Source organism: Labeo rohita, chromosome 17 (genome assembly GCF_022985175.1).
Source record: "Labeo rohita strain BAU-BD-2019 chromosome 17, IGBB_LRoh.1.0, whole genome shotgun sequence".
In the NCBI taxonomy this organism is placed as follows: domain Eukaryota; kingdom Metazoa; phylum Chordata; class Actinopteri; order Cypriniformes; family Cyprinidae; genus Labeo; species Labeo rohita.
Window position 1 is genome coordinate 35,124,838 of NC_066885.1, and position 26,660 is coordinate 35,151,497.

At 44.9% G+C, this 26,660-nt stretch overlaps 1 protein-coding gene across 5 annotated transcripts in view; it reads right to left on the bottom strand.

Annotated features, from left to right (window-relative positions):
• Positions 1 to 26,660, bottom strand: part of meis2a (Meis homeobox 2a) — a 60,292-nt gene that overhangs the window by 13,946 nt on the left and 19,686 nt on the right. For 4 of the 5 annotated variants that reach the window (XM_051133605.1, XM_051133604.1, XM_051133603.1 and 1 more), the window contains exons 8-9: positions 23,679 to 23,824; positions 5,076 to 5,152 (exon numbers count right to left, since the gene is read on the bottom strand). In XM_051133605.1, the coding sequence (XP_050989562.1) occupies positions 5,076 to 5,152; positions 23,679 to 23,824 (223 nt within the window). The remainder of the gene's footprint in view (positions 1 to 5,075; positions 5,153 to 23,678; positions 23,825 to 26,660) is intronic. The other variant, XM_051133602.1, reaches the window with a different exon arrangement.

Genomic DNA, 26,660 nt, shown 5'->3' on the forward strand with positions numbered 1-26,660 from the left:
CCAAATTGTAGTTGCAAAAAGGCAACCTTACATGACATAAACAATATATCATTTCCTTATGGGAAATAATAAGTTCACAACAAATAACAAAAACTGTTACCTATTTTTATCTATATTTATTTATTTATAGAATTTGAAATCATTGAAAATGTTTAAAATGTCATTAAAAATTTTTTCTAGAAAAAAACAGCCGTGTAACAACTGTATTCAGACATTATTAAAATTTTGTTTGCAAAACTTGCCACTGTATATGACATAAATAATAAATAAATCATGATCATTGTTTCCTGAAGGTTCAGCAGATCCTTTTAGAGGCCATTAGTTGAAAAAGAACGAAAGTCATTTTGTAAGAGTTCAAGCCCTTTGTTGTGAGGAGTGGAGTAACGCACAGAATCGCGCAGACCTGTTCAGTCTGAAACTGATAAACTCGTTCCTTCAAATCCTGATTGTCAGTCGTTCTTCTCTCCAGGGCCTCCCTCTCTTTCTCTCTTTCTCTCTTTCTCTTTTTTCCTCTTAACTTCCTCCCAGCTCACGCTATGTTCATCTGCAGTGTCAGCAGAAAGACGCCCCGCTCTCTCTCTCTCTCTCTCTCTCTCTCTCAGGCTTTATTTCACTAATGTGGGCTGTATTTCCCTCATCCTCGGCGTGAGGAGCAGCAGATCTGGCTCTCTATAAATAACTGGAAAAAGCCAACTGATCCGTCTGAGAGCGAAACACAGGAAGCTCTGAGCCATACATCCTCCACAGGACCAGCAGAGCCCAATGCAACCAAAACAATCTCGTTCCTCCCGCGTCCCTGAGACGAGAGACGGCCGTCCTGTGCCGGACTGCACATATGAAGTGTCCCACTATCAGAGCAGTGAACGCTAAAGCACGACGGCAGCTCATAAACACAACCTTGGCAGTACAGACTTTATATTTCAGCTTTAAGTGGGTTTCCCTTTTACAAGCCCGAGCCCAGAGACGGATGGGAAGGGTGAGTGCGCATTTATTTTTCAGAGATATAAAAAGAGCAGATCGAAAAGAGCACGAGCTCAGCGCTACTCCCGTCCGTGACATCTCTCCTCGTTTGCGGCTTCTCATTAACAAACAATACTGCTGTGAAATTGCTTTAATGACACTGTAATAAAATTGCTATTCGGCTCACAGATGGCCCGAGGCGCAGCACCATCCTACAGCGCTGCGTCAGACGGCCGCGCGCGTGTCTTCCTACCTGCACGCCATATAAATTAACCCACTTATTCACCTTCTGCTCTCACGTGCTTCTCTTTCTTCAATCCTTCTCTATTTGTTTCCCCCTCAAAACAAAACGTGCCATCCCAGAACATAAAAGCGCCTCACCCCTGTGGCCTGGCTCACTTTCATTTGCATTCACTGCACTTACACCTACAACACTGCAAAAAATGATTCTCTTTCCCAGTATTTTTGTCTTGTTCCTAAATCAAGAACGTAATTAATGTATAACACACATATAGTAACATACATATAAAATAAGTATAAACTCAAAATGGTAACACTTACAATAAAGTGCTTCATTAGTCAACGTGAACTAACAATGAATAATACATCTTAATGTGATGTTCAAATCTGTTATCATTAGTTAATGCACTGTGACTTAACACGAAGAAATTTTCATAAACTAACATTAACAAAGGTTAATAAATGCTGTACAAAACATGAATTGTTCAGTGATAGCTACTGCTAACGAATGAGACCTTATAAACAGTTAATTTTGCTAAATCACCAGTCATTATGATTCTCCAGTATGTTTAGATATTTGTCCTGCAAAACAAGACTGCAATACTGAGGAACAACATCATTTTTGCAGTGAACATTCACAGCTCCATTGCAGCGGTGTATATTATGGCTCGTCCTGCCGTTCGACTTTCTCTCTGGCTCTAAGCGCAGTCGTTTCTGGTTCTCGGTCCCTGTCCTGCAGGAGTTTTCCTCTCACAGCTGAACGGCAGAGAGCTGAGAGGGTTCCCGAGACGAGGATCCTTCTGAATTGGCCTAAATGAGCGGCGTCCGTCGGCCAGATGCAGACCGGTATGCCAAAAGCGGATCAGCGCTTTGGCGCTATGAGAGACATCAGATCAAATGAAGCTGGAGCGGGGGGTGAGGGTGGCACTTGGGAACCAACAACTGAGTCAATTCTGCTAATTAACTGCCAATTAGCGGTCCCTAAATGCAAGCAATGCTGATGACGTTCTCTGCCAGCAGCTCGCGCCGCCGTCGCCGCCCATCTCCACTCGTCCTCTCGCGCGGTATATTTAGAAAGAACGGCCCGCGATGTCTCCCGTGAGACGCCAAAAAAAGACTGGCCGCTCTCATCTAGGTCAAAGTTAAATGGATAACCAGCAACTTCAGTCATGATTCTGCCAGCGTGTAAGACGGAGACAGACAGACGGTGTGTGCGAGTGCAGATCTGAAGACGCCGTGTGTTTCAACTCAATGCCTCCAAACTTTCCCATGCTCTGAGGAGGAAAATCAAACATCTTCACAGGCCAGTTTATACTTTTTACATTACATTTGGAAAATATTAAGCCATTATTTTGAATTTCATAACAGCTGGCCGTGCCAAGTGAAAAGGGTCATAAAAAACATAAAGCTGATCTGTTTGTTCGTGACTCATTTGAGTTCGGGGAGGGAAGAGAGTTATGAAACCCTTTCTCCGGTCGCTCAATATAAGCCGACTAGAATCCTTCGTGACGATTATTCATATCAAGAAGAAAAAACAGCCACAGATCGGACACCGGCAGAGATGGTTCAGTCTGAGACACCTCAGCTTTAGATGTTAGGAAACACACAACCAATAAAGAAGCAATTACAGAGAGTGTTTGTGTGTCTGTGGGCATCAGGTAAAATCAGGTGCACACAATCACACAGATGTCAAAGGTCGTTCATAAGTCACCTATTCCACTCATTTGTCAGCTCATTAGTCAAATGAGTTTGCATGAGTGACAATACAGAAAGAGAGACGTAGAAGAAACCCGACAAAACCCATCAGTGGGTGTTTCCTCAAGAACTTTCAGCCCTGCCGACATTAGGACAGTACACTTTCATGCTTATCCATCACATTTCAAATTCAGATTCCTTTTTGTCTAATGTCATATCTAGCATTTTATGCATCTGAAATACAATTCATATTTTCAACTATCAAAAATTACAGCTTGTTTGTAAAAGATGCACAATAAAAATATTCAAGTGCATGAACCTTTGAAAAATGTGATGGAAATTCTGTTTTTTATAAAGTATTTTTTTGAGTTAACTCTTGGTCTGAGTTAACTAAAAAAAAAAAATGATGAAGGGATAGTGAAATGATTCCAAGAGCGTTTTAATAAAAATGAAGCCCTGGGACATTAAAGTTCCTGAAGTTGAAGAAACACCCAGATATGGCTACAAGAGCAACCAATAATGAGACAAGCCTGTCTCGCTTTCATAATACTGTCTGTGTGTGTGTGTGTGTGTTTAGCAGAGGCGTGTTGCTGTCAGCATGTGATCAGGCCTCATTTAGACAGATAGAATAACACACACACACACACACACAGCTGCACTTATGGTGTGGCGTGTAAAGCGTCTCTCTTGTCAGATGGGATTGCAGTGCAGTCTCAGATTTAATTACCCATCATAGCGAACCACCAACACCAGTGACCGTCACACACACGCAGAGCAGAAGATCAGATCCACGGCACAGAGAGAGATGGACAGGTAGACGGGCTTGTCAGAGCAGGAGACGCGCTGTCTATTGACACGTTACACAGAGCGCCCTTGTGCCTCCTCCAGGACTGATTGTGCCTCCGAACAAAGACCCGATTCAGGACGTCCATGCAAACCTCGTCCTGCCTGTCTCTCTCCCCTGTGCTCTATATCAAAGGCAGGATCCACACAATGACCATCACAGGAGGAATCCGGGACCATTCTGGCCCGTCAGCAGGAATGTCAGGAGGATCTGAGACCTGAGCGAACGCTACCGCAAATACAACCTGACCTCAGATAGATAGATAGATAGATAGACTCAGGTCTTTCAGTATCTGGAGTCTAAAACATTCAGAGCGTTCATCCAACCTCACTCGCTCATTCTCTCTTGGTGGTTCTGAGGGGTTTTGCGGGTTATTTCAGCATTAATCAGCATGAAACAGGCAAAGCAACTCAATTTTCTGCTGCCGTAGGTGTGTGACGGCACGAAAGCTCGGTTACCGCCGTAATTGAAACGCCATCCGCGCCGCCGGGCGCGTGAAAGGCAGATAACGCCGCTTCCTGTGGCCAATTTAAGTACCTGGCCAGATCCGGCAGACAAATCGAGCTCATTCTCCGGGCGTGTTGCTCATTGTGAGCCGGCACCAGAATGAGGTGTAGGGGAAAAATGAATCACAAAAGCAGAAAAATCAATTGACCCCGGTGGCGCGCGGGCCCGCGGGCCGATAAAGCCGAGAGCCGCCGCCTGTACCCGACAGATAGAGCGGCGCGTAAATGAGTCCGCTTTGATAAATACATTAAGGGAAGCTGTGAATAAAAGGCAGGGACTTCTCATTTGTAAATAGAAGCTCCACTACACGGAATTAGACTGATAAAATAGCGCTCCGTATAATTAAGTTTGTGTAAGGCCAGAAAATCCGTGCAAATACCTTCCCGGTGTTTTGAAAAGAAGCTGTCAGCTCAATTAATCTGAACATCGGCCGGAGAATGTAGCGAACGAAATTAAGCCAGCGATAAAAAAAAGAGCCCGGCCGAGTATTTTGATAAATCATTCCTGTATCATTTCTTTGGCTCTGTGATCATTTTATTTAATCCACCACCTCCAGTTATGAGCTAAGCCATCTACAAAGACGCTGCCGGCCAGAGCGCCGCGGCTCTAATCCGCACGGAGCGCCGATCGGGGGCTGGGAGGCGTTCGGTTCCTTTGGAGGAGGTGCGCCGCTGTCCTCTTCCCCTTAATTCATCAAAGGGAACGCAAACGTGCGTCGAGCCGCAAAGAGTCGTGGCGATAACGGCGCTCGCACGCTGCGCCACGCGGGCCGAGTCGCTTCCGACGGCCAACGCTGCTGGCGATAGAGATGAAAAGTGACTTGACTCACCAGTTGTTTACTTGTAAGATGGTGAGGCCCGTGTCTTGAGCGAGCTGCTTTTTCTGTTCTTCTGAAGGATACGGGTGCTGCAAGAGAACACAAGAGAGAGACGCTCCGTCAGGATCACGGCAAACAACACAGAATCAACAAACAGTGCGCTGCCAGTCATATTCATGGGGTAAACATTACACAGATGACTCACAGACAAACAACTAGTCAACTAGTAGCATTAAACAAATAGCTGTGCAACCTCTGGAAATGGTGGTGAGGACCAAGTCCATGTACTAATGTACTAATAAAAATGACACTTTAGACTTGTCTGTCTCATCAGGGTTTCTTCAGGGCAGGGTTTCTTACAGAATCCAAACATGAATTCCATCGTGACACATCAGTTTTAATGGTGAAAGCGTTTAGAGGTAAGATGCAAGTGGCTAAACGTTTAATATTTGATAACTGTTTCATGATAGCAATGTCAGGCAAACTACTCAGCATTTTTGTCAATTCATGCCATTTTGAACTAAATACGTAGACTTTGATTTTTTTAATGTAATTCATAACTAAGTATGACAGGACAAAAAACATTAATGTACTCTAAACATTAGGCATACAATTAAGAGTTAATGTGTATTTAATAAAATGCAAATAGATCAAATGGATTACTTTAGACTTAAATTCAATTAAAATTTTAATGCATTTTTCTTATTTTTGGTAATCCACTATAGACATTCTACTAACTATAATTGTCAACTACAATAACAATGTCATCTACTGGCATCTACTAAAAATCTTCCTGGCTGATGTTTTAGTGCGCTTCCTGCAAATATGGAGAAAAAAAAGGGTTTGAATTAAATATGTGCAGTTTCACATGGTTTAATTCAGTTTAATTCCTGTTTGCACTTTGAGAGAAGTGATGGCTGCATCAAAGCTCCAAAACAAAAGGCTAGTAAAGTATGTTAACGTAACAATATGACAAAGATATTTGGTACACATTATCTTTAAGGTGTTTAGTATTAATATATGAATTCACATATATTCAGTTTTTTTGAGTGTGGTCATAGAATGAGTAAACATGTTGATGGTCACCATAGTGACTGGTGGGACAACAGTGAATTTAGGTAGACATTTAAATCCAGTTGCTGTTGTTAGTGGCTAAAGATTGCGCTAAAATGTTGCAATGACAAAATACTGCACTAAATTAAAAGTTCAAATGTTACAACTAAGTTACAATATTGATGTTGTTATACTGGTAGCACTAATATAACCATTTAATGACATATGTTACAAAAAAGTAACAATTTTGAAATACATTGATAATTACATTTTTTGTATTTTATCTCAGTATTCCTATCAATGTTGTATAAGGTTACACACATTATCCCTCTGGTCACAATTGATGACATTATTTTTTTTATGTTTTTTTTAAAGCGTGTAAAAAATTGTTATTGATTATCATAGGAAGGTTACTAATGACACATCATTTGGATATTTTCATGTCTGGGAAAAATGTGGGATTAATTGGGATTTTATTTTGGAGGTTCCCCTATACACACTCTACTAACTATATGTAACAAGTACATGTCAACTTATTCTACCAACCCTAACCTAATGGTCTACTAATACTCTAATAAGAGTCAGCTGACTTGTAGTTGCAAATTTACTTGAAGTGAACTGATTGTCTAAAGGATGCCATCAAAATAAAGTACAACCCTGAAAATCTTTTAATTATTAAAAAAAAAAAGGTTCTATCCCCCCAGTGTTGAAGTCATGGCGATAGCAATGAGGGTAAATGTCCTATATGTGGCTGTGAATCCAGTCCTGCGCTTGTCAAGTGTTTCGCTGATCTTTAGTGGAGAGATTACTCTAACAGCTTGAATCCGCTGTGCTAAATTAGGGAGATGTGGAGTGTGCAGTGCAGGGCCTGTAGGATGAGCCAGTCTGACGGCAGTCTGCATTTGTTGCATCTTTTGCAATATGTCTGAGGGAAACACTGTAGCTGGAGTCTTTGCCTAGTAACAGTGGTAAAGTGCTGCTGCTTGTATGATGCAAACAACAATATGATCAGAGATCAGTGGGGTGAGGGGTGCGGATGAATCGGGATTGGATCAATTAACAGAAGCATGTGTAAAAACAGCCACAGAAAATCCCGCACGCTAAACACGCAGATCCGTACGGCACCGCGGTGAATTCTCCAGTCAGATTAAACGCATCGCTCGGAGCGGAAAGACGGAAAACATCCTCCTTTCCTCGACGGTTAGAGAAACGACTTGAGCTCGTCCCTCGTGCCGCTACTGAACGCAGGCCAAGCGCTAAAGCAAGACGTTTCTGCAAAGGTCTCTTATTGCCAGAAGTCGCACCTGCAAACACAATCCCCGCGCGGGATGCAATGATACAATTTGTGTCACTGTTGATCTGCCAAATGTGACATGATAGAAATGGCAGGATTGAATTTGTGCCGTGCGCGTCTCAAGCATGACAAACAATAGTGATGCGCACTGACAGATGTCTTTAAGAGGCAGATTAAGAACCAAACAAACCTCACGCTCCGCTTTTATTCAGCCCTCGCCACACATGTGCGCCCACACACACACACACACACACACACACACACACGTGAGGATAAACCAGGCTGTCTGCAGTAGGTGTAGGTGGCACATCTATCTTCTAGTAGGTCAATCTTACAAATTGTACAAAAGTCACCAGGAACAAAAGCATAAAATAAGCTCAGCTGAATTTTGACCCTGAGCGCTCACGAACGGCCGAGGTTTAATTAAAGAGCGGGAGGAGGGAACATTTCAGGAATGTGTCCAATTAATCAGAAAACAATTGTAAGACTGAACAAATAATGAAGGAAAAAGAGACGCATGAATCAGATTTCTACTTGTGCACACTGGAGCTTTTAATATGCTAAAATCATTAACAAAGAAATATGATAATGGGCACACAGAAATACATTTTTTGATTGCTAAGTGCTGACATATGCTTGGCAAGACGAGGTCCGTTTTTCTGTGAAGCACACATACACTCTCTCACAGACAGCAGCAGATTCTCCCTCACTGGAGCCCTGCACTGAACACACACGTGTGTGAATGCATCCCGCCGCAGGTCATCGTGTGCTGTCAGCCAAATATCATCAAAATCTACCCATGTCGTATCGCTGATAAATCAGAAGTGTTTCCTTCTGAATGTAAGTGTTAATTTAATCTCATGTGCTGTCTTTAAAGTGCATTACATGCATCAGTGTTATTGCAGGCATGTGCCGGTCTCTTCTGCATCATTAAAACAATCCCACATCGCTGATAAATAGTCCAGCCACCACAAACCCAACGATTTCAACAAACCAGAGACGCGTTTCAAGGAGCGAGATGACATTATATCTTTTCGCCTCCGCCAGGAAAAAAACAGAAAGCGCTTAAAACCCAGCTTAAGATATCCTGACCGCAGACACACAATATACAACAGATCCAGTTTCATTGAGCTCTGCTCCACAAATCACTGTAAATACAGACCACCTTGGGTCTGATAAACGCTGCACACGGCCATGGAAATGCGTACATGATGTCCCGTGCACACGTCAGGATTTATAAGAAATAAACCTTGTGGTGGCAGGTGTGCTATAACACGAACGGAAACATGCACGCAGGTCATGCACAGAGAAATGATGCAGGTTATGCATAAGGTGAAACCTATGCAAACGATTGTACATGAGGCCCCCGATTCTCTCTGTCAGCATTTGACATTTTTGCCTTCTGTAAGTACAGCTGCGCGACCAGAGTAACGCACGTCCGAGCGACATCGCGGGTCGAGTCCAGCGCTGTAAAATAAAGCATCGAATGACAAAACAAGTGAAACCTGAACAGAGCACTACCTTAATATGAATTATTAATCTCGTCCAGCGGTGTGCATGACACGCTAACAGCATGACGAAGAGTAAACTTAGCATGAGAGATCAGAGAAAGATTGAAAGTGTTCCTGTCGCTTTAAACTCAATCAATAGAGTGAATTACTAAGAGCCGGAGCAATATCCTGAGAAACGGACTGACCGCAGAATGTGAAGAGGTGCAGTCTATAAATTATTAGACAGAAAAATGAGCAGCTTATTTTATTGCAGATGCCAGCGCTAGCCTGCGATCGAATCAACTGTTAATTACGCTGCAGCCTGTTAATGGCACCGGCTTTTTGCTGCTCGCGCCGTTCTGAGCGCACACACGCGGTCGGGAAAGGAGTCCTCTGGGATGTGTCAGTGCATCATACAGTCCGCAGCAAGTGCATGTGGGCCGATTTTATTTCCCAGAGTGCATGTGTGTGCATGTGTGTTTGCACTCTATTGGCTAAATTACAGGGTGTGATGTGCTCTTCACCGCAACTCCATGTAACGTCGAGCCTGAACCCCCAGTGCCCCCGAACACACATCAACCCCCCTTCACGCACACACACACACACACACACACTCCCCAGCGGAGCGGCTGACCGTGCGCTTGATGAATGACTTCATCAGTACGAGGCCAGACTGCAATGAATTAAAGAGTCCTGCAGCCTAATGAAACCCAGCACATCCCCCGACTGAACTGCTGAACGCCTCTCCGCCGCTGCTGCAGCCCAATTCACATGCCATCCATCCCAAATAGTAGGCGAAATAAGAATTAGTGCAAAGGAGTAGTATGTCAAAAACAGTGGGCTGAATGAAGTGTGCATCAGTGCATTCTTTTTTTGGCTATTGCAACCCACAATCCATTGTGCAATGGATCTGTTCACTAATGCATTGTAGACAAATGGCATGCAGGAATTACAGCAGTTTTTAAATGCACAAACCTAAATGCAATGCATTTAGCTGGATGCTAACGTGCTAGCGCAAACAGCTTGTGATAAAGGCACTACTGTATTGTTTTGGAGGTCTGTGGAATTCTCAATATACTCCATTGTCTCTTGCCAACCATTTCAATTATTCTCAAACTACTCCATCATCGCTGAAGCATTTGAGTTTCCCCGTGACGCGCAGCTCAAATTGACTGTGATCGTTTCTGTATGTTTAATCAAACTGAGCGCAGCAAGATAACACAGACTCCCAATAAAATCAATCAAAGCCCAGAATGACATTTTAATATCTGCTACAGAGAAATCTGCAGAAAGATTGGCACATTTTAAATTTAGAGAGGCTGTTAATAATGCATTTACATACGTGTGTTTCTGCAAAACTGATATTCTAACCAAATGAAGGCTGCAGGTTTATTTTGATAAGACTGATTTGAATATAATATATATACATGTTCCATTTTAAAAGGCAAATTCATGAATAATTGTAATACGGTGTGTTTGTTGTATTTGTAATAAGAAATTAACTTTGACTCATGATGTGGGACAGCAGAACAGAAGCTAAAAGACTGTTTTGTTTAAAAGATGGACAAAAGCAGCTTGCTTCTATGTACTCTAGCTTGTGTGTGTGTCTAAGGTTAAATGTGTGTTCTTAGGTTGTGTTTTGTGTGCTTTTGATTTTCTTCAGCACTACGCTGCATCCAGACAACAAGGAGGAAGCCGGCAAGAATGCAACCCAACTCGCTCACACAAAAGAGAACACGTCCTCGGTTTTATGAAATGCACCATTGCAAATACACCCCCCGATGCTCGAGCGATGCATGCATGCCAGCACTCATTGTGCTTGTCTACATGCACACATATGAACAAACTGTCTTCGTACAGCTCTGGGATGGGATTCAGTCGTGACTGCCACGCTGGCTTTTTTCAAAGGTAAAACAGTTTCAATTTATGTGGCTTCAAAGGGGCACCTGGAGCCCAGCGCGCCATGAAAAGCTATTGAGGAGAGCAGCTAGACTCCCTCTCTTCATGTGTCTCTCTCTCTCTCTCATTCTTCCTCTCTCTGTGCCCCCACAACAATTGCTGGCTGGGCTGGGCTCGGAGCCGCTGGACCGCCGCCAGCCCCCCTGTTTGCTCTACACCAATAATTTATGTTCACTGAAGATGGTGCAAGGTTCTAGAGCGACTCTAGCTATCAATTTGCCTGCCAAGCAAACTGTTGCCCCGCAAAAACATGGATTGGCAAGGCCGGGCGGAGGGGGATGCTGGGAGGGGTGTGAGGAGGAGGTGGGCACCCCCGTGAGGTTGGCCTGGAACGCAGTTGCTGAGGGTAAACAAGCATTAGCGCTAAAAATCAATCACTCCCATTCTCAAGGCCGTCAGAGAGAACCACGCAGGGGAACAAACACACATCCACTGCAGTGAGAGATACACACACGGTCCAGTACACACACACATGCGCGTGAAACGAAACGCACACCGAGAGATATGAACGATTAGAGAAAGTTTTGCTCTTTAGCGGCTGTTGTTAGCTCTAACTGCCTCAGCAACTGACATGTGCTCTCTCGGTTATAATGCTTGCATTCTGCTCATGAAAACAAAAACAATGGCTAAATGAAGCTAAGAGCACTGAACGTGGGTTCTGTGCCTCTTCAGAGGGAACTCTAGCACAAACAGTTATGTGCTGAAGTTGGTGTTTGGGGATCGTTCACATCGCTAACCCTGACGAGGTGTAGCACTGTAAACCCCCTCGAATAAGAATGAGCATGAAGGTTTGTGTAGACCTTGTAACTTGGACACACACACAAAAAAACCCTCTTCTATGTGTGTGTGTCTGGATGTGGCCCACAGCCATAGTGATGAGGCTAGTTAATCATCAGATCAGGTTCATGGCTTCTCTTACAGACGCGGCCAGCCGGCTCTTTCAAGGGGAGGAACCTGATCTCCATGTCCTTGCGTAGGGAAAGGGGAACAGAAGATAGACTGAATCTCTTCTCATCCTCTTAACCCTCTGGCTTTAGGGTGTACATCTGACCAAATTAAAGTCTCACCACAACAGCCCTAGAATTTCTCTTTCCACCTGATCAGGCAATCTCTTCTAGGGCAACTTTTTAATTGTTACTACATGCACATGCAGGATTATTCCATGTGATGTCTTAGCAGCAGTTTTCAAACAAATGCTTTGCAGAAGTGGAAGGGAAAGAGTCTTGTCAGTTGACACTACTGGCTGTCATAAAGTCATGTGACCACTCATGCTCAGAGGCAAATTGGCAAATCAAGTAGATAAACATGACCTGAGTTCACACTGTAAAATGAAAGCCTGTGAAATGAGGCAAACAACCTGCTGGCCTCGGAACAGATTCACAACTGGAAAAAAAAAATCTGGCCTAACAAGAATTCTCTCTTGTCGCTGCCTTCACCGGTCCGTAATGACTTGATTAGTCTAGATGGCACCCGTGAGCAACGAAGCCGAGACCTCTCGGGTCACGTTCATTAGGCCACTGGGCTACTACCTATGCTTACTGCTGTCTTGCCCCCACCTTCCCACAGGGCAAGACTTACTTATGCTATTCTTTAATAAATTTTGCCTGCATGAGAGAGAAAAGGATGTTTTTTGCTCGTGGGGTACATGGACTGGGCTGGAGAACAGAAATGTTGTCCAAAAGGCCACTGCGCAGCCAAAGAACAACAGGGTCGTTCTCCTTGCAGGCAACAAAGTAGTTCAGCATCCCCTCAATGTTCCAGCCAAAGCCTTTTATGTGCACAGGTCTTGGCAGCACGCAGTATTGTAAGACTCCTGAAGGACAAGGCGATAGCACCGGATAATCTAAGATATACATAGCACATATAATTTAATGTAGCAAGCTTTTAAATCTAGTTAGCCTATGTCTACTTAATGACGAGATGGGTTTTTTTACACGTTGCCTCTGTGTTTGGTTTGGGAGCAGCAATTAATTTGCATTTTAGCATCTTTTACCGGTAGTCGCAAAAGAATAATCCAGAGCTCTGAACCCATAATGTCACGTTTCATTTGTTACACTTGAAAATTCACGTTGTCAAATCTACTTTGGAGTCCAAACTCACAGTAGAGGAAACCTCGATGTTTAGCCATTAGCTTGGAATGTGGAGCAACCAAGCAGCCGGCAAACAGCTGCAGGGGCAATTTCCTGTAGGTTAATGATGCTAAAAATGTAGAAGTCAAGCATGGCGCCCATTTAGCTGGCTCTCCAAGAGGACTAAACAAAGTATCGGCATAGAGAGGCCGTCACAGAGGATTTCGGTAAACTCTGCCTTGCTGAAATGATCAAGCCGACCGAAGTGGGACAGAGTAAGCCAAAGACCTCTCGCGGTCACGATGGCAAAATCCTTACGAGCTGACAACTGACGGAGCCCAAGCAGACCTCAAATCGTACCTGTTGTGCTTACTGCTTTCGTCGTTTATGACCTTTCAGAAATACTGTTCTTTACACAGGGCTTTGTTACCTTTGAAAGAAAATCAAGACCTCCCGTCAGCGCTGCACACTCAGGCAGTGGATTGCTGTGAGCCCTGGGGACTCTCCACTCTTGATGTTTTAGTCTAAGGGATGTATGAAGAGTTTTAATGGCTCTAAGAGCAGCAGAGCTAAGGAACAGAGCAAAGGGCCTCTTTTAGGCACATTCCAGCCGCCTGCGGTCTCCCCATAGTGCTCCTCTGCTCAATCCTGCCCTGAGGCCTGCTGACCTCTGACCTGACTGACCGGCTTGGCTGTAGGCTTCTCGTTTGTTACCGACTTTATCCACTGACAAAGCAAGCAGGAAACTGGCAGCTACCCAACAATCCCATGAGAGGATGACCAACAGCTTGCTCAGCTTACCGTTTATTAGTGGATGGGGGTCAACAGGCAGCGCAAATAAGAAATGTAGCCTGCTTTCTTCTTTTTTTAGCTAACCGTTTCCTACCTGATGAAACTGCATAGGTCGAAAGAACGCTTGAAACCTGAAAGGTTGGTGAGAACCGCAACCTCGAATATCGGAGCAGATTAACAACTCTAATGGTAGTTGTGCAATAACTGCAGGGTTGTTCAAACCCCAAAAGGAGCGATTCATGACAGGATTGAGTTTCCCTATCACTGTGCCTTTGGGCAAGGAACTTGACCCCACATTGCTCGGGGTGGACTGTCCCTGTAGCAGATGTAGTAGGTCCACTAAGCCAGCAAATTAAAAAAAAAAAGTGAATATCAGTGCTGGCTCTGTCTTTCTGCACTTTGCATGGAGCGTACCGAGGCATCAAAGGGAGCTACAGTAATCCAAACACCGTCGTTACTCTGAAAGTTTACGCGCTGCCCTAGAGGGAGAGATAAAAAGGGATTGTCAGGATCCACTTACAGCTTTTTGGACTGATCCAGGCCACAAGCAAGAACTGCGAGCTCAAACACAGCAGAGTGCTGCTGGTGCACTGGACTCCAGCAGGACGGAAGAGCAAAGGGAGGTCATTAACCTCTGCAACTAAAATGCACTCAGATGGCTCCCTGCTCTGGAGGCTGATGACAAGCGTCTGTGTTCTTTTCAACAACTTGTTGAGCTGTCTCCACCCCCACCACCTGCCCCCACCTCTGAAACCAACACCAGCTATCCCCATCTCAGGAATGTAACCCAAGCCCCGCTCCTCTCCAATCATTTTGCAGAGAAGCCTGCTTGAGGTGTAAGACAGCTGTTGTTGTGTCCCTTCCATTGTGTGTTTACGTATTTTCTATGCGGTTGCTTCTAATTCTTCCCTTTTTTCCCTTACTTGATCCCTTGCCTTGCCGCTCCACAATAATTCATGATCCATTGCAGCGTCAAGCGCAGTACGGTCAGCCTGGACTGACGGGAATCTATAATGGTAAAAGTGCTTCCGTAATGGCTATGCCATTGAGGGTTGGGCTCTGTAGAGGAAGATCTAGTGCAGAAGTCATTACCACATACTAAAACCAAATGAAGCCAAGAGCATTCAAAATAAAGCTCTGCAGGGCAGGAAAAACTGTTTCCCATCAGGTTTTCAATGTGGTTCCTCACCTTTAACTCCAGAGTTTAGACTCTCGGGAAGGTCTGGGCCATAGGGCTGTCTGCTGATTCACGTAATGTCTCAGGAAGTTATTTTCCTGAAAGTGGCAACCCTGCCCCCCCCCCCCCCCGCCAGCAGGGCCATGACAGAGGAGAACAGAATGGAGATGCACGGCGCTGGCTCGAGCATCCATGTTTCGCAAACAGTAAGCAAAGCATAGACTGCCATTTATCCACAGACCTACAACAGACTATTGAACTGGCTTTGTAGATCACTCTAATCCTGGGTGCTTCTGATGTTCTTCAACATTTCCATTACTGTCATCGGTTACTAAATCCAATGCAGCAATTGAGGTCTCGTTGTAAGGTTAGGAAAGCTGCATAACAAAATTGCTAACATCTGCAGAGTTCCCTCCATGTGTCAGGGGCTTGTCTTTGCTTAAGCACATTTTTTTCCAGTCGCCACAGCTTGTTTCAAAGGCATATTCCACATTTGTTTACTTAATTCTTCTCAAACCATGCCTTAAAGAGATTCCTCGCTGTTAGAGTCCAGATAACGTAAAATGATGCGTGAAGTCTCGCCTTCCTTTCCTCCATAGGCTTCATTACTTTTTAATATGTGTGCAGGAAGAGGGAAAAATGGCGTGGAGATAATCAATGGTACAGAGGCAGTAGCCCATTAATCTCCCCATGGATTCCGTTCTAATATGCACACTTGCTTGGGCAAACACGGGCTCTGCTGTGGTGCACGTGTCTGCCTGGATGGGCCACTTAATGAAACAGCCAGCCTTCGCTTCCTTTTGAGGAGATTTTGCTGAATGAAAAATGAACTGTCTGCTGTTTGCCACGCCAAGGAGCGTCAACGTTTTATTGAATTCAGGTGGGAGTTGTACGTTCCCCACACAAGCGAGACAAACAATGAGAGCAGAAGGCAGGAAATGGTGTGAGCACTAGAGCAGGTCCCTATGGAGATTTTATCAAAGATCCCTAATGCAAACAGCAGCACAGCTGACCGGGGGTGGCGCACGAAAGCCGAAAAGAAAGAAAGGTGACCTGCAGCACTGAACCAGGACAGAGGAAGCAGATAAACACGGCACAGAGAGAGCATGGAGAGCCCCTTGTGTGGAGGTGTAGATGTAGAGGAGGATGAATACAATGACCGCCGGTTGGGCGGCTCTGAAACCAGAGCTAACTGCTGGGCTCACGAGCCCTCCTCTCGATGTGCAAAGAGTCACCTGTGGACAGAATTAGCTGCTGCTACCGTCTCCGAAGGTAACCGAGATACACCTGCCGGGACACACTCACTCCTGCGCATACATCACGTGGATGTGTCGTCAGGTGGGAGCAAGAGAAAGAGAAGCAGAGCGGAGTAATCTGGAGGAGAGGGTGGGCGGCCTGGCAGCCATAAACATAAGGACAAACAGCAGTGATTGTACGACATAAGCCAGGGTGAAGTTCGATACGTTTTCTATGTCGGAGGGTTGCTGGTGGGTGAAGACAGACAAAAAGCCGTGGCTAAGAGGATTGCGAGGCAGGGATAGTGCACGCCGGGCCCCGAGGTGGCAGAGATTTGTGCCTGTATGGAAATGTATGATTCACCCCCCTAGCAGCGCGCTCCGCTGCCGTGAACATGCTATACTTCATTTGCTGGCGATTATGCGGGTTGCTGGCCCTCTAAGCCCCTCTGAACTTGTAATTGCCGCCGGTTTTAAATAATGAACATTAAGGGAGATTCAGAAGAATGTGTGTAATTACAGGTTTTCCCTGCTTTTCCTCTGCACCCCAGTTGAAGAGGGAGAGGAGGAGGAGAAAGAAGGAGGAGGTTCTGCTTGCTGAAATCCGCAATGTCTCGCCAAGTCTCTTTATCTAAATCGCTGTAGATTTGAGCAGGATTGTCATGCCCCAGGGACATTACAACTACTACGATCTGATCAATATTCACATGCATTCAAATCTGGAGCCAAAATGCTCCGGTTTGATTAGGATATCTGTCTTTCGTTTAGCCTTCTTTCTTGGGCATGTTGTGGATATTTTTGATACAGCTCACCAGTTTAAGTCATTGTGAAAAACTCCTTTATGAGCTGTGAGGATCAGATAGAGGCAGCACGATGTGGTGGCACAGGCCTCGGAAGGCCTCAGTTTGCCAACGTCTTGGGAGGCTGAACGGAAACCACAGCAAATTGGTGCGTTTTGTTTGTTGCCTATCATGCACCATTCAAGATATGAACTGATATTGTGCAGTCACAGCGCTCGGTCTCATTACGAAATAGAAAGGAGGTGCAGACAGAGCTCAGAGGGAGGCCCATGAGGAGAAGTGCTGGAAAAACAAAACAGAATAAAAACAGCAGCAGAGAATGGGCGGGAAGATCACAGAGCAGAAATAGAGCTCTGGGATTCAGAGGAGCGCCAGTCCCCTGACAAACTAAACAGAGAAACGCAGTCTGGTTTTGATTTTTGCTCCACACACACAACAAACCTTTCTTAGTTTTCCGCTTCTACGTCTGAGTTGTTTCTTTGACCACACCCCTAGATCCTCCCTCTTTTCAGCCTGAGACATACTCTGTGTAAACATTGATTTCACACAAACGTAATTTATTACTTATAGCTTATAGAGGGAATGAGCGTCTTCTGCCATCACAGGTTTATAACATTTAAACGTTAACATAAACTCTTTATAACAGCTTCCTGAATAACAACAAATCTGCACCACACGATCGCAATCAACAGGCATTGGCACCTTCGCTTCCGTACTTGTCTGGGTTGAGGTCAGTTTGAGCTGTCCAGTGAGATCTAGAGTTAGTAAACTGAAGTTCTTGTACTCCTCACTGTTTATGTGTATCTTCAGGTCAGAGCAGATGCATTCCCCTCACATACACATGCACGGAACAGCGTGTTCCAGCCTGTTCAAGCCATCTTTATTAATACCGACTCAGTCTGGGTATGTAGGAACATTCCAAGTGTCAGCAAGGTCATCCCTCAACTGAAAGATTTCGCTCTGTCTCTGAGGTTCAGAGAGACTCATTTATCTCTGAAAAGCATCAAAACATGATAAACATGCCATAACTTACACAACATACAGGATGATGCTCAAAGACAAGATAAAGACAGAGCAATTGCTTTTAGGTTCAAAATGCTATTGCAAACTGCCATATTCAGCTGCAACAGTTCTAAACAAGGACACACAGAGATCTGAAAGAAAATCCCATTAAAGTGCCTAAAATCAGAGTACAATCAAATTTACTTTCATTGCCATTGCTGCCTAAACTGCACCTATGAATGCTGAAGCAAGTTAGTGTGCGCTGCGGAGCTTTAAATCTCACCTACAACAGACATGAATTTAATGGGCAAAGTGAATGTTGATGCTGAGCAATATAATGCTAAATGCTGGTTGATGCCAAAGCCTCTTCCCAGCCACTCTGATAATCAAGATTTGCAAACACACACGGACAGCAGCTATTGTTAAAGGGGTCCTATTATGCTCTTTTACAAAGTCTTGATTTTGTTTTGGGGGTGTACTAAAACATGCTCTCATGCTTGGTGGTTAAAAAAAAAACGCATTATTATTACAATACCTTTTTCCCCAGCCTGGCACAAATGGCTATATTAGTTCCGGGTTTAATGAAGGCCCGCCTTACGAAAAATGAAATGTGTTGTGATTGGTTAGCTGTCCCAGTGCATTGTGATTGGCGAACAGCTTAAACGGTGTTTCAGTACTGCCACACCCCTTGCCAAAGCAGCAAGTTCCATCTGCTCCATTTAATGTTGCCAATTGAGCTACTTTAACACTGTTGCCGCAGGTTGTTTTTGATGTCCGTGGGTTGAAGCGACCCCAAATGTCATATGTAGCCCCTGAAATACGAATTTACCAGGGGAACCCCAGCAAAAAAACTTGTATTTTATCCCCTAGAATGCGATTTTGAACGGGGGACCCCCCTTTAAATGCGATAGTACCAATTGGGTGGGTTTTGTTGTGAAAACCTGGCAACCCTGGCTCCATTATAGTTAAGAGGATATATTAAGGTATAGTTGACGCTACAGTAGTGTAGGGTCCTATTGTCACCGACACACGATATTATCATGCTAATTTATTTATTTACATACTTAATTTCATTGCCCGAAATCAGCTCCAGCATAAGGCTAAACGCAACCTAATGTTTTTAATATGACTTAATTTGCATTTAACATGACAACAGTTGAAATAAAACATTATAATATACTAATTATAATGCTTACATTTCCTTAGTTATTCAAAAGGCAGCTACAGAACATTAACATTATCAAAGAACATCATCACTGATTAGCCTAGCCTATTCTAATGCAAGTTTATGCATTTAAAAAAAAAACCACTTGTGTTATAAGTGAAGCTACCTACACTGTATGATGAATAAATCTCTAACCACACAGTGCACATCTGCGGCGTGTTATGGCTCTGACACGGCCACCAGAGCTGATCGCAGCCACTCTAACCAGTGCTTGTGTTTATAACAGCCACGCCTCGGAATGTATTTTGACCCCCTGTTCTGCACACATCTGCGTCACGTCCGCGCTGCATCACTAAAGTTAGGCCAATTCCCCATTCAAATTTCCGTGGGTTAGGGTTAGGAATTATTTTAATGATATTCTAATGTGCCGCGTTGTGGACATCACAGCACCCAGAAAACATTGCTGTAGTCCAAAGGAGCCATTCGTTGTAAAGGGATCTTTTAAAAACGAAATATCTCCCTTTGGAGTGGACTTTGAGATTTAAAAGTTAAAAAGGTATAATAGGACCCCTTTAAGTCAGAGGAAGGTGGATGTAGCTTCTCTTTTAATTCCCCAACCTGCAAGAACGAAATAGTGATGTGGACACATGAACCTTCAGCCACTCTGATTCAGAGGTTCTGACTGTAGCAGTGTGCTGTTTACAGTGACATACCTGATTTACAACTAGAAGGAATCAACAGAACAAATGGCAGACAGCAGCCACAGTGTGTCCTTACTGTAGGGTCACTATCCAGCACACAGGATAGTGCATCACATTCTCAGCATTGCCACAAGGGGTGCAAAAGCACACATTCGTGTAAAATGGCTTCTTCTATGGCCAGTTTTCACTTTCACATATGCTAAGAATATTGCTGATCAGCACAGTTAAAGTTAGCAAAACTGTCGTAATGATAAAAACTAGTAACTTGCTCAATAACACATCAGGTTTAATAGTACACACATTTGAAGTTTCATCAGGGTAATTTATGTTCTTGTTCTTCAGGTTCTTCACACTAAACAGATCTGGTATATAGGCTTCACTGGTGACAGAGGACAAACAAGCCCATGATAGATTAGTGTTGCCCCACTGCAACCCCCCGGAGCGTCACAAAACAACCTCGCTGGGCCTTAAATGAAACCGCTGCTTTAAGAATGCCCTGCATTACAGCACACAGCGAGGGAGGAAACCTCTCCTGAGGAAACCCCGAGCTTATGTGCGGCGGGGGTGAAGAGAACCTACTGACCACATTTCAAGTTTCTGTGTGTGTGAGAGAGAGAGAGACAGAGAGAGGAAGAATTTGACTGAGGTTTTTAAGTGTGCTTTTTGTGTTTGTGCGTGTATGTCCATTGTTTGAAACTACTGTCAGATGTGCTGCAGTAGAAATCAACACTGACGTGAATCAGACATGCAAACAGCTGCAGTCAGAGCAAATCAGCCCAAATGTTTAGTCTGAGACGGGCCTCAAGAACGAATCTGTTTGCTTTACTGTGTGACTCTGCAGGCTGATCACTGGCTGATCCTGTTTATTTGTTTACACATTTATCTGATGAGGTTTTTCACTGGTGAATCAAAGGCGGCAGATGAGAAATTAACATGTGATGCGATTGCTGCTACGTCACTGCTTGAGGATGTTTCCATCGACAAATCAGCCCTCTTTATTAAATGCCCCTATGTTTAATAACTGTAGAACACATTACGTAGTAACTTTCTGCACCACTGAAATGACTCTTCAGCTGACGTAAAGTCTGTGTTATTGGGTAAAAATAACCTTAGCCAATAATATCACAGCTCACTTTTCATGAGCAAATCTAATCCAGATGGATAAAAGGATAAAGATCGGGTGGATTTCTGAATTAGTCCTGCCCTACTTTATTTTCAAACAAATATTCAGTTTTCCCCCGACAGTCCCGCCCCAAACTCATGCCACTGGTTGAGTCGCATTTCAGGCCGCCCTGCTGAAACCACCCTATTTATTTTCACAGCTTTTTGAAGGTTTACCCAAGTGAAAGGACAGCACAGGCCTGGAGTGCTATCTTTGTATCTGAGTGCTTCCTGTTTTCATTGCAGGCTGACCCTCATCTTAGCAGGAGACACGCTGAGGGCGCCAACGGACTAATTGGGAGGATTCAAAGTTTGTCTCCATTAAACTGTTGGGTGACCCTGCAGCGATGTCAGTGCAAACTACACTTCACCGCCGCGCCGCTTCTCTCTCTCTCTGAGCCGCGTAGAAGGTTCTTCTCTGTCTTGTTCATTAAATATGAAGCCTAATAGAGCAATACACCCCACAGTGGAGTTTATCTTTCCGATAACATAAGCTCTGTGCCGTATGGGAAAGCTTACAGCAGCCTGCTGGGATTTCCTCCCACTAATGGCACTGGAAAAGATCCAGAGAGCTACAGGAGGAAGAGCACATCTCTGGGGCTTCAACTGCAGCGCATTCTGACCCAAACTCTCGGGTTCTGCATGAGCTGAATGTGCCACACGCATCTCCTGCGGGGTCGTCCTTCACACCCTTGTGGGACTGGCTCAGAGAGACTTCACCCTTGGACTCAGAGAGGGCATCAGAGAGGGAGACTGTTCCTTGGGAGAGGAGGCCATCGATTTCAGCCCACAATTGCAACTGTTAGGCGGCGCGTTTTCTTCTGTGAGTGCGGGGGATGGAAACGGGGGGAGGGAAGGGGTTACGTCCTTTTGAGCCCCTTAGAATAGGTGACAATGGCTCAATGTTGAGAACATATGTAAAGGGACCCCCACCGCTCATGGAAGAGCAGCTCCGCTTTGGCCCCGCGGTTGAGAAAATACAACCTCGCCGCTTTTCTTTTGCCCCCTCCAATGAATGGTTGAATGGAGAGCTGCCGCTACGGGCCATTCAGGGCCAAAGTCCCCATGAATTCACCCGCACACAAATGCATCCTGAACTGGAAAATACATTTGCTTAACAAATTAAAATAAAAGGCCTGATGTGTTAGTGTGTGGCACGGCCGTGCGGTGTAAAGGATTGCGCGGGGGGCTGCGGTCGCTACTTCGGGATAATTCAATTAAGTCTCTTTGGTCGGAAAAGGATGGAAAAAAACAGAAAGGTGGGTTAAAAAGGATGGATTATTGCTCGTGCTCATAAAAGACTCCGAAATGAGAGAAACGTCTAAAAGGACGACGGAAACTTCTGCAATTCCACTAATGAAAATTCTCCTTGTGTTTTCATGTCGTTTAAAACAATTCTAAAGGAAGCAGGAGTGCGTCTCTCGTGAATGTCGTGAATGGGGATCTCCTGAGCTGCCAGTAAAGACGCCTAATGATCTCTGAAAAAAGCGCGAAATTCCTGCGTGATATGGAGCCGAGTGAATGAAGCGAGAGGCGTTTGTGGGTAAAAGCGGCGAGGTAGGTGGTGGGTTGACGCCTCCCTCTTCGCTGCTTTACACACAAGCGCGCCAAGCGGTTCTGAGAGTGTGAAGGGGACGACAAATGAAAAGAGCGCAGGAATAAAGCAGAGAAAAGCGAAGCGTCTTTGTCTGTCTGTCAAATTGGGCTGCGGTGGAGTCATTCTGATGATGATGAGAGTTATAAGCGCATGGCAGAGTTCAGCGCCTCTGATTATCCCGCAGCAGTTTCTAATGGATTTACAGCCTTTTGCATTAGCTGTATTTAAGGAGCGTTATTATTTTGGGTCGGGCTAGATCACCGGGTCCAGACTCGGACCGCAGTTGGGCGTCTGGGCAGTTATAGGGCACGTCCCTCACACACGCAGCCCTAACACAGCGGCCGTTTTCAGTTTCCTGTGGAGCACACGCTGCATTCACGTGCTCAGGGACGGCAGCACCTCCCTCAGAAACCCGACCCTTCCTGTCCCGATCGATATATCCTGAGCCGTGGATGAAGTCGTGACATCAGAGAGGCCGATGGAACACGACCCCACGTGCCACCTCTCCAAACTGACACACACGCAACACACTCTCCTTGTGCCACAACAACTAGCGTTTGGACCGGCAAAGACCCGAGCCCTACTAATGTTCTTTGGGAAGAATTGATGAAAAACAGCATTATCAGAGCTAGAGTGGTCAATCACTTAATCAGTTAATTAGTAACAGCACACTCGCATTTGTTGTGAGCGGCACTGCAGCTGTGATTTGGCTGTATACACTAGGCAGCACTTACTGCAAGTGTGAAATTGCTTATATTCTGATACTGAAATTAATATTGAATGACATTACACACACAATATAGCTAAATAATTTATTTCTGCCGCTCAAATGAAAACTGTTCCAAATGGAGACAAACCAGGATCAGCCGTTGCGTGTCACTGAGTAACGGTCAGGTGGAGTGAAACAAACAGTGAAAAGTTCCAGTGCTGTTTGCATTCTTTCAACGTCCAATCAGATTTGAGGGCCGGATCTACCTGCTGTACAAATGTCGATGACTGTGCATTGATTCTAGTTTATAAGAGTTTCAATAAAAGTTCACTGTGAGGTCTCAGCACTTACAGCTCACGTTGTCCCAATCACAGATTGAAAAAGTTCACAAAGAGAAAAAATGAGACTTACTGTGAGATGCTGGAAGAGCCATGCCCGCATGATGTTAGTGGCGACTTTGGGGAAGATGCCCCGCTTTTTCTGACGCTTTTTGTCCTTGTCTGGATCGTCATCGTCGCCCGTGCCGGGTGAGGCCACGCTGTTGTCTAAACCATCTCCTGGACAAAAGGAGAGCTTTTTAGAAACGTGGCCCACATTCATGCACATTAACATACATTAATCCTAAAAAACAGAGGCACCCTTACGTCAGATCCTTATTTTGCGCGACATCATGCAGGAATACTAAGGACTGGTGCAAAGACAAAAGCTACAATGTGATAAACACAAACACATGACCCTGCAGCCCCTCCCCTTCCTGCGCCTCATTTGCATATAACGAGCACGTCTTAGGCTCCTACGCCGATGTCCGTCTTGTGCACGTGTGAGGGCAGGTCGGGTCTCTTCGTAACCTACTTCCCAGACTTACTTTCTTTCTCCTCTGCCATTAATTGTGCATTAGCAAAAATGATTTACTTTTAAAAGTCAGTTATTTTTTCTTGGCCTTGGGCGAAAATGCCTTGAAAGCCTTCCTTCAGGGCATCTAAATTATGTATCTGAAAAACTCCTGCACTGCGCTGCGATATTCTACAAATTTACACTTGCACGTCTCTCTGTTTTTGGGGAGACATCAATCACGCGCACCTATATAAGCAATAATCACACATTAATATTTCAACTAATCACTTTAAAAAGGAGGAAAGAGAACAGATCCGATGGGTGGCGTAATCAAATGCAAAATACATGAAGAATACAAGGACAGTTGAAAGCCTTTCCTTCCCCTCTCTGTTTTAATCTATTATTTTTCTCTCTAGTGCTGTTTTATTGCCCTCGCCGTGTGGACCTGTGCTAAAGATGTGACCTCACAGATGGACGAAGGGCGTGTAGGGGTTTGTACTCTCGTAAGCATCAAACGCCCAAAATCCACACTCATTCAAACTGCACGTTCAGAGACGCTCGGAACAACACCGGACCTGCGTCGTAGCCACCGCTTGACCGCGTGCGGTGGTCAAACGTAGGCCAAACGGAGTGCGAGTTCACTCGTTTGCTCTAATGACAACACCGGAGGAGGTGTGTGTGTTTGGGAGTGTAAACTTGTCTTGTTGTGGTGTGTTATGAGTGGACCACAGCGAGCAGTCCAGGCCAAAAGGTGGCCAGATTAATTTTATTGACGTTTCCATTTTCACTGCAACACGATAGCCTACTGCTCACAGCGGCCAGAGCGACCCACGTGTATTTACAGACCGACCCGTCGCTTCATTACCCTACGGCCCCTGACCGCTCGGGGTGAAACCAGACGCCCCTCACACACACACAGCAACTCACTGATCACCAAATCTATATGTACACAAACTGAACACACACTCACGTCTGGAGATCAGTGTGTGTCCAACAGATCTAGATCAGAGTAAATCAAGGACATAATGCAGAGAATGAAATGTACACAAAATTGTAGAAATGCAGTGGACACTGCTTTTACACAATTATCCTGTTGGTACATTCGGGCATTGATAACAGAGTGTGTTTTTAGCTGATACCAATAATCTGTCCAGAAATCAGCCAATAAACTGGTCGGTATATATCACTCTGTCACTAGTGAAAATATGCTCACACACACGACAGTGAGTCAAAGGAGTGGAAATAATCAAAAAAATGATGTGACGGGATTAAAGAAAAGAAAAGAAAAAGAAAAGAAAAGAAAAGAAAAGAAAGGGCAAACTTGCTCATTACATGTGAAGCTGCTAATCTACATGGCCCCCCCGCGCATTGGTTAGCGCTGCAGCGCCGCAGGGCGAATCGTCCCAAACGCTAATGGCCTCTGACTGTTCCCTGGCAACTCTGCCATTTGAACCTGTGCGGATGTGAACTCCAGCACAAAACATGAGGACGACACGAGGAGAAGAGGAGAGGGGGAAGGGGAAGTATCCCATCATGCACCTCTGAGATGGGGGCAGATGAGGGGGGGGTGGCTATTAGGAGACGCCCAAAGGCCTCCGGGAGACGAGGTGCTGCAGTCTCGCCCCAGGCACTTTTGGAAAAGCAGTACCCTTGGAGAAGGAAAAAACATGCCCTCTCTCTCTCTCTCTCTCTCTCTCTCTCTCTCACTCTCTCTCTGCCTCTTTCTGGCTTAAACGTGACCACTGTGTACATGTGCACTGGAGTGAGACAGTGTGTGTGTCCACATTAAACTGGATCCCACTGACCCGCATAAAATAGACAATAGCAAAAATGACTGTAAAACTCAGACTAATGTTTCTCACCATTAAAGATTAATTATTAAATTAAATTGTTCCTGGCAACTGGTCAGTCGAGTGTTCCAGTGCACTTAAATTATTATTTAAAATATATTATTTAATATTGCTGAATCAACCTAAATACATTGATTTGTATCAACAAAACATTAGGTAGTAATAGCTTTTCGATGTTATAATTGCAGGATGTCAAATGTTCTGTTGACACTGGAGCAGAACAGTTCGTTGAGAGTTGAGCAGTAGATTGACGCTGTGCTGACGATAAGAGCGTGTTATTATACAGCACATGTAATCACAACAACTGCAATGGGAAAAGAGTAAAAAGGCAAATCAAGTGGGCTGAAGCGCTTCACATTTTCCACCCTTTGTCTCGAAGAGAGTGTCGCAGTCACCGATTTGTTTGGCTCGGACATTTGTTTCAGGCTAATGGGGCATGAACGCGGAGGCAGTGCCGTCACAGGCTGAGCTTAAAGACACTAATTACAGCCTCCTGCTGAGACGGCGTCCACAGGAGCGCTCCTGCTCCTCACGGAGTGAGCTGAGGCTGCTCGTGGTGGAGAGCAGTGATCCAGACCGCTGCACTCACCCGCAAACACAGACCGCACACCTCAGCCCTGCTCCCAACATGACTACTCACATTCACTAGTCCTCTCATCCAGAACAGCAGTCGGTGGGTCAGTGTTTACCTTATGCTAATGACTCATCC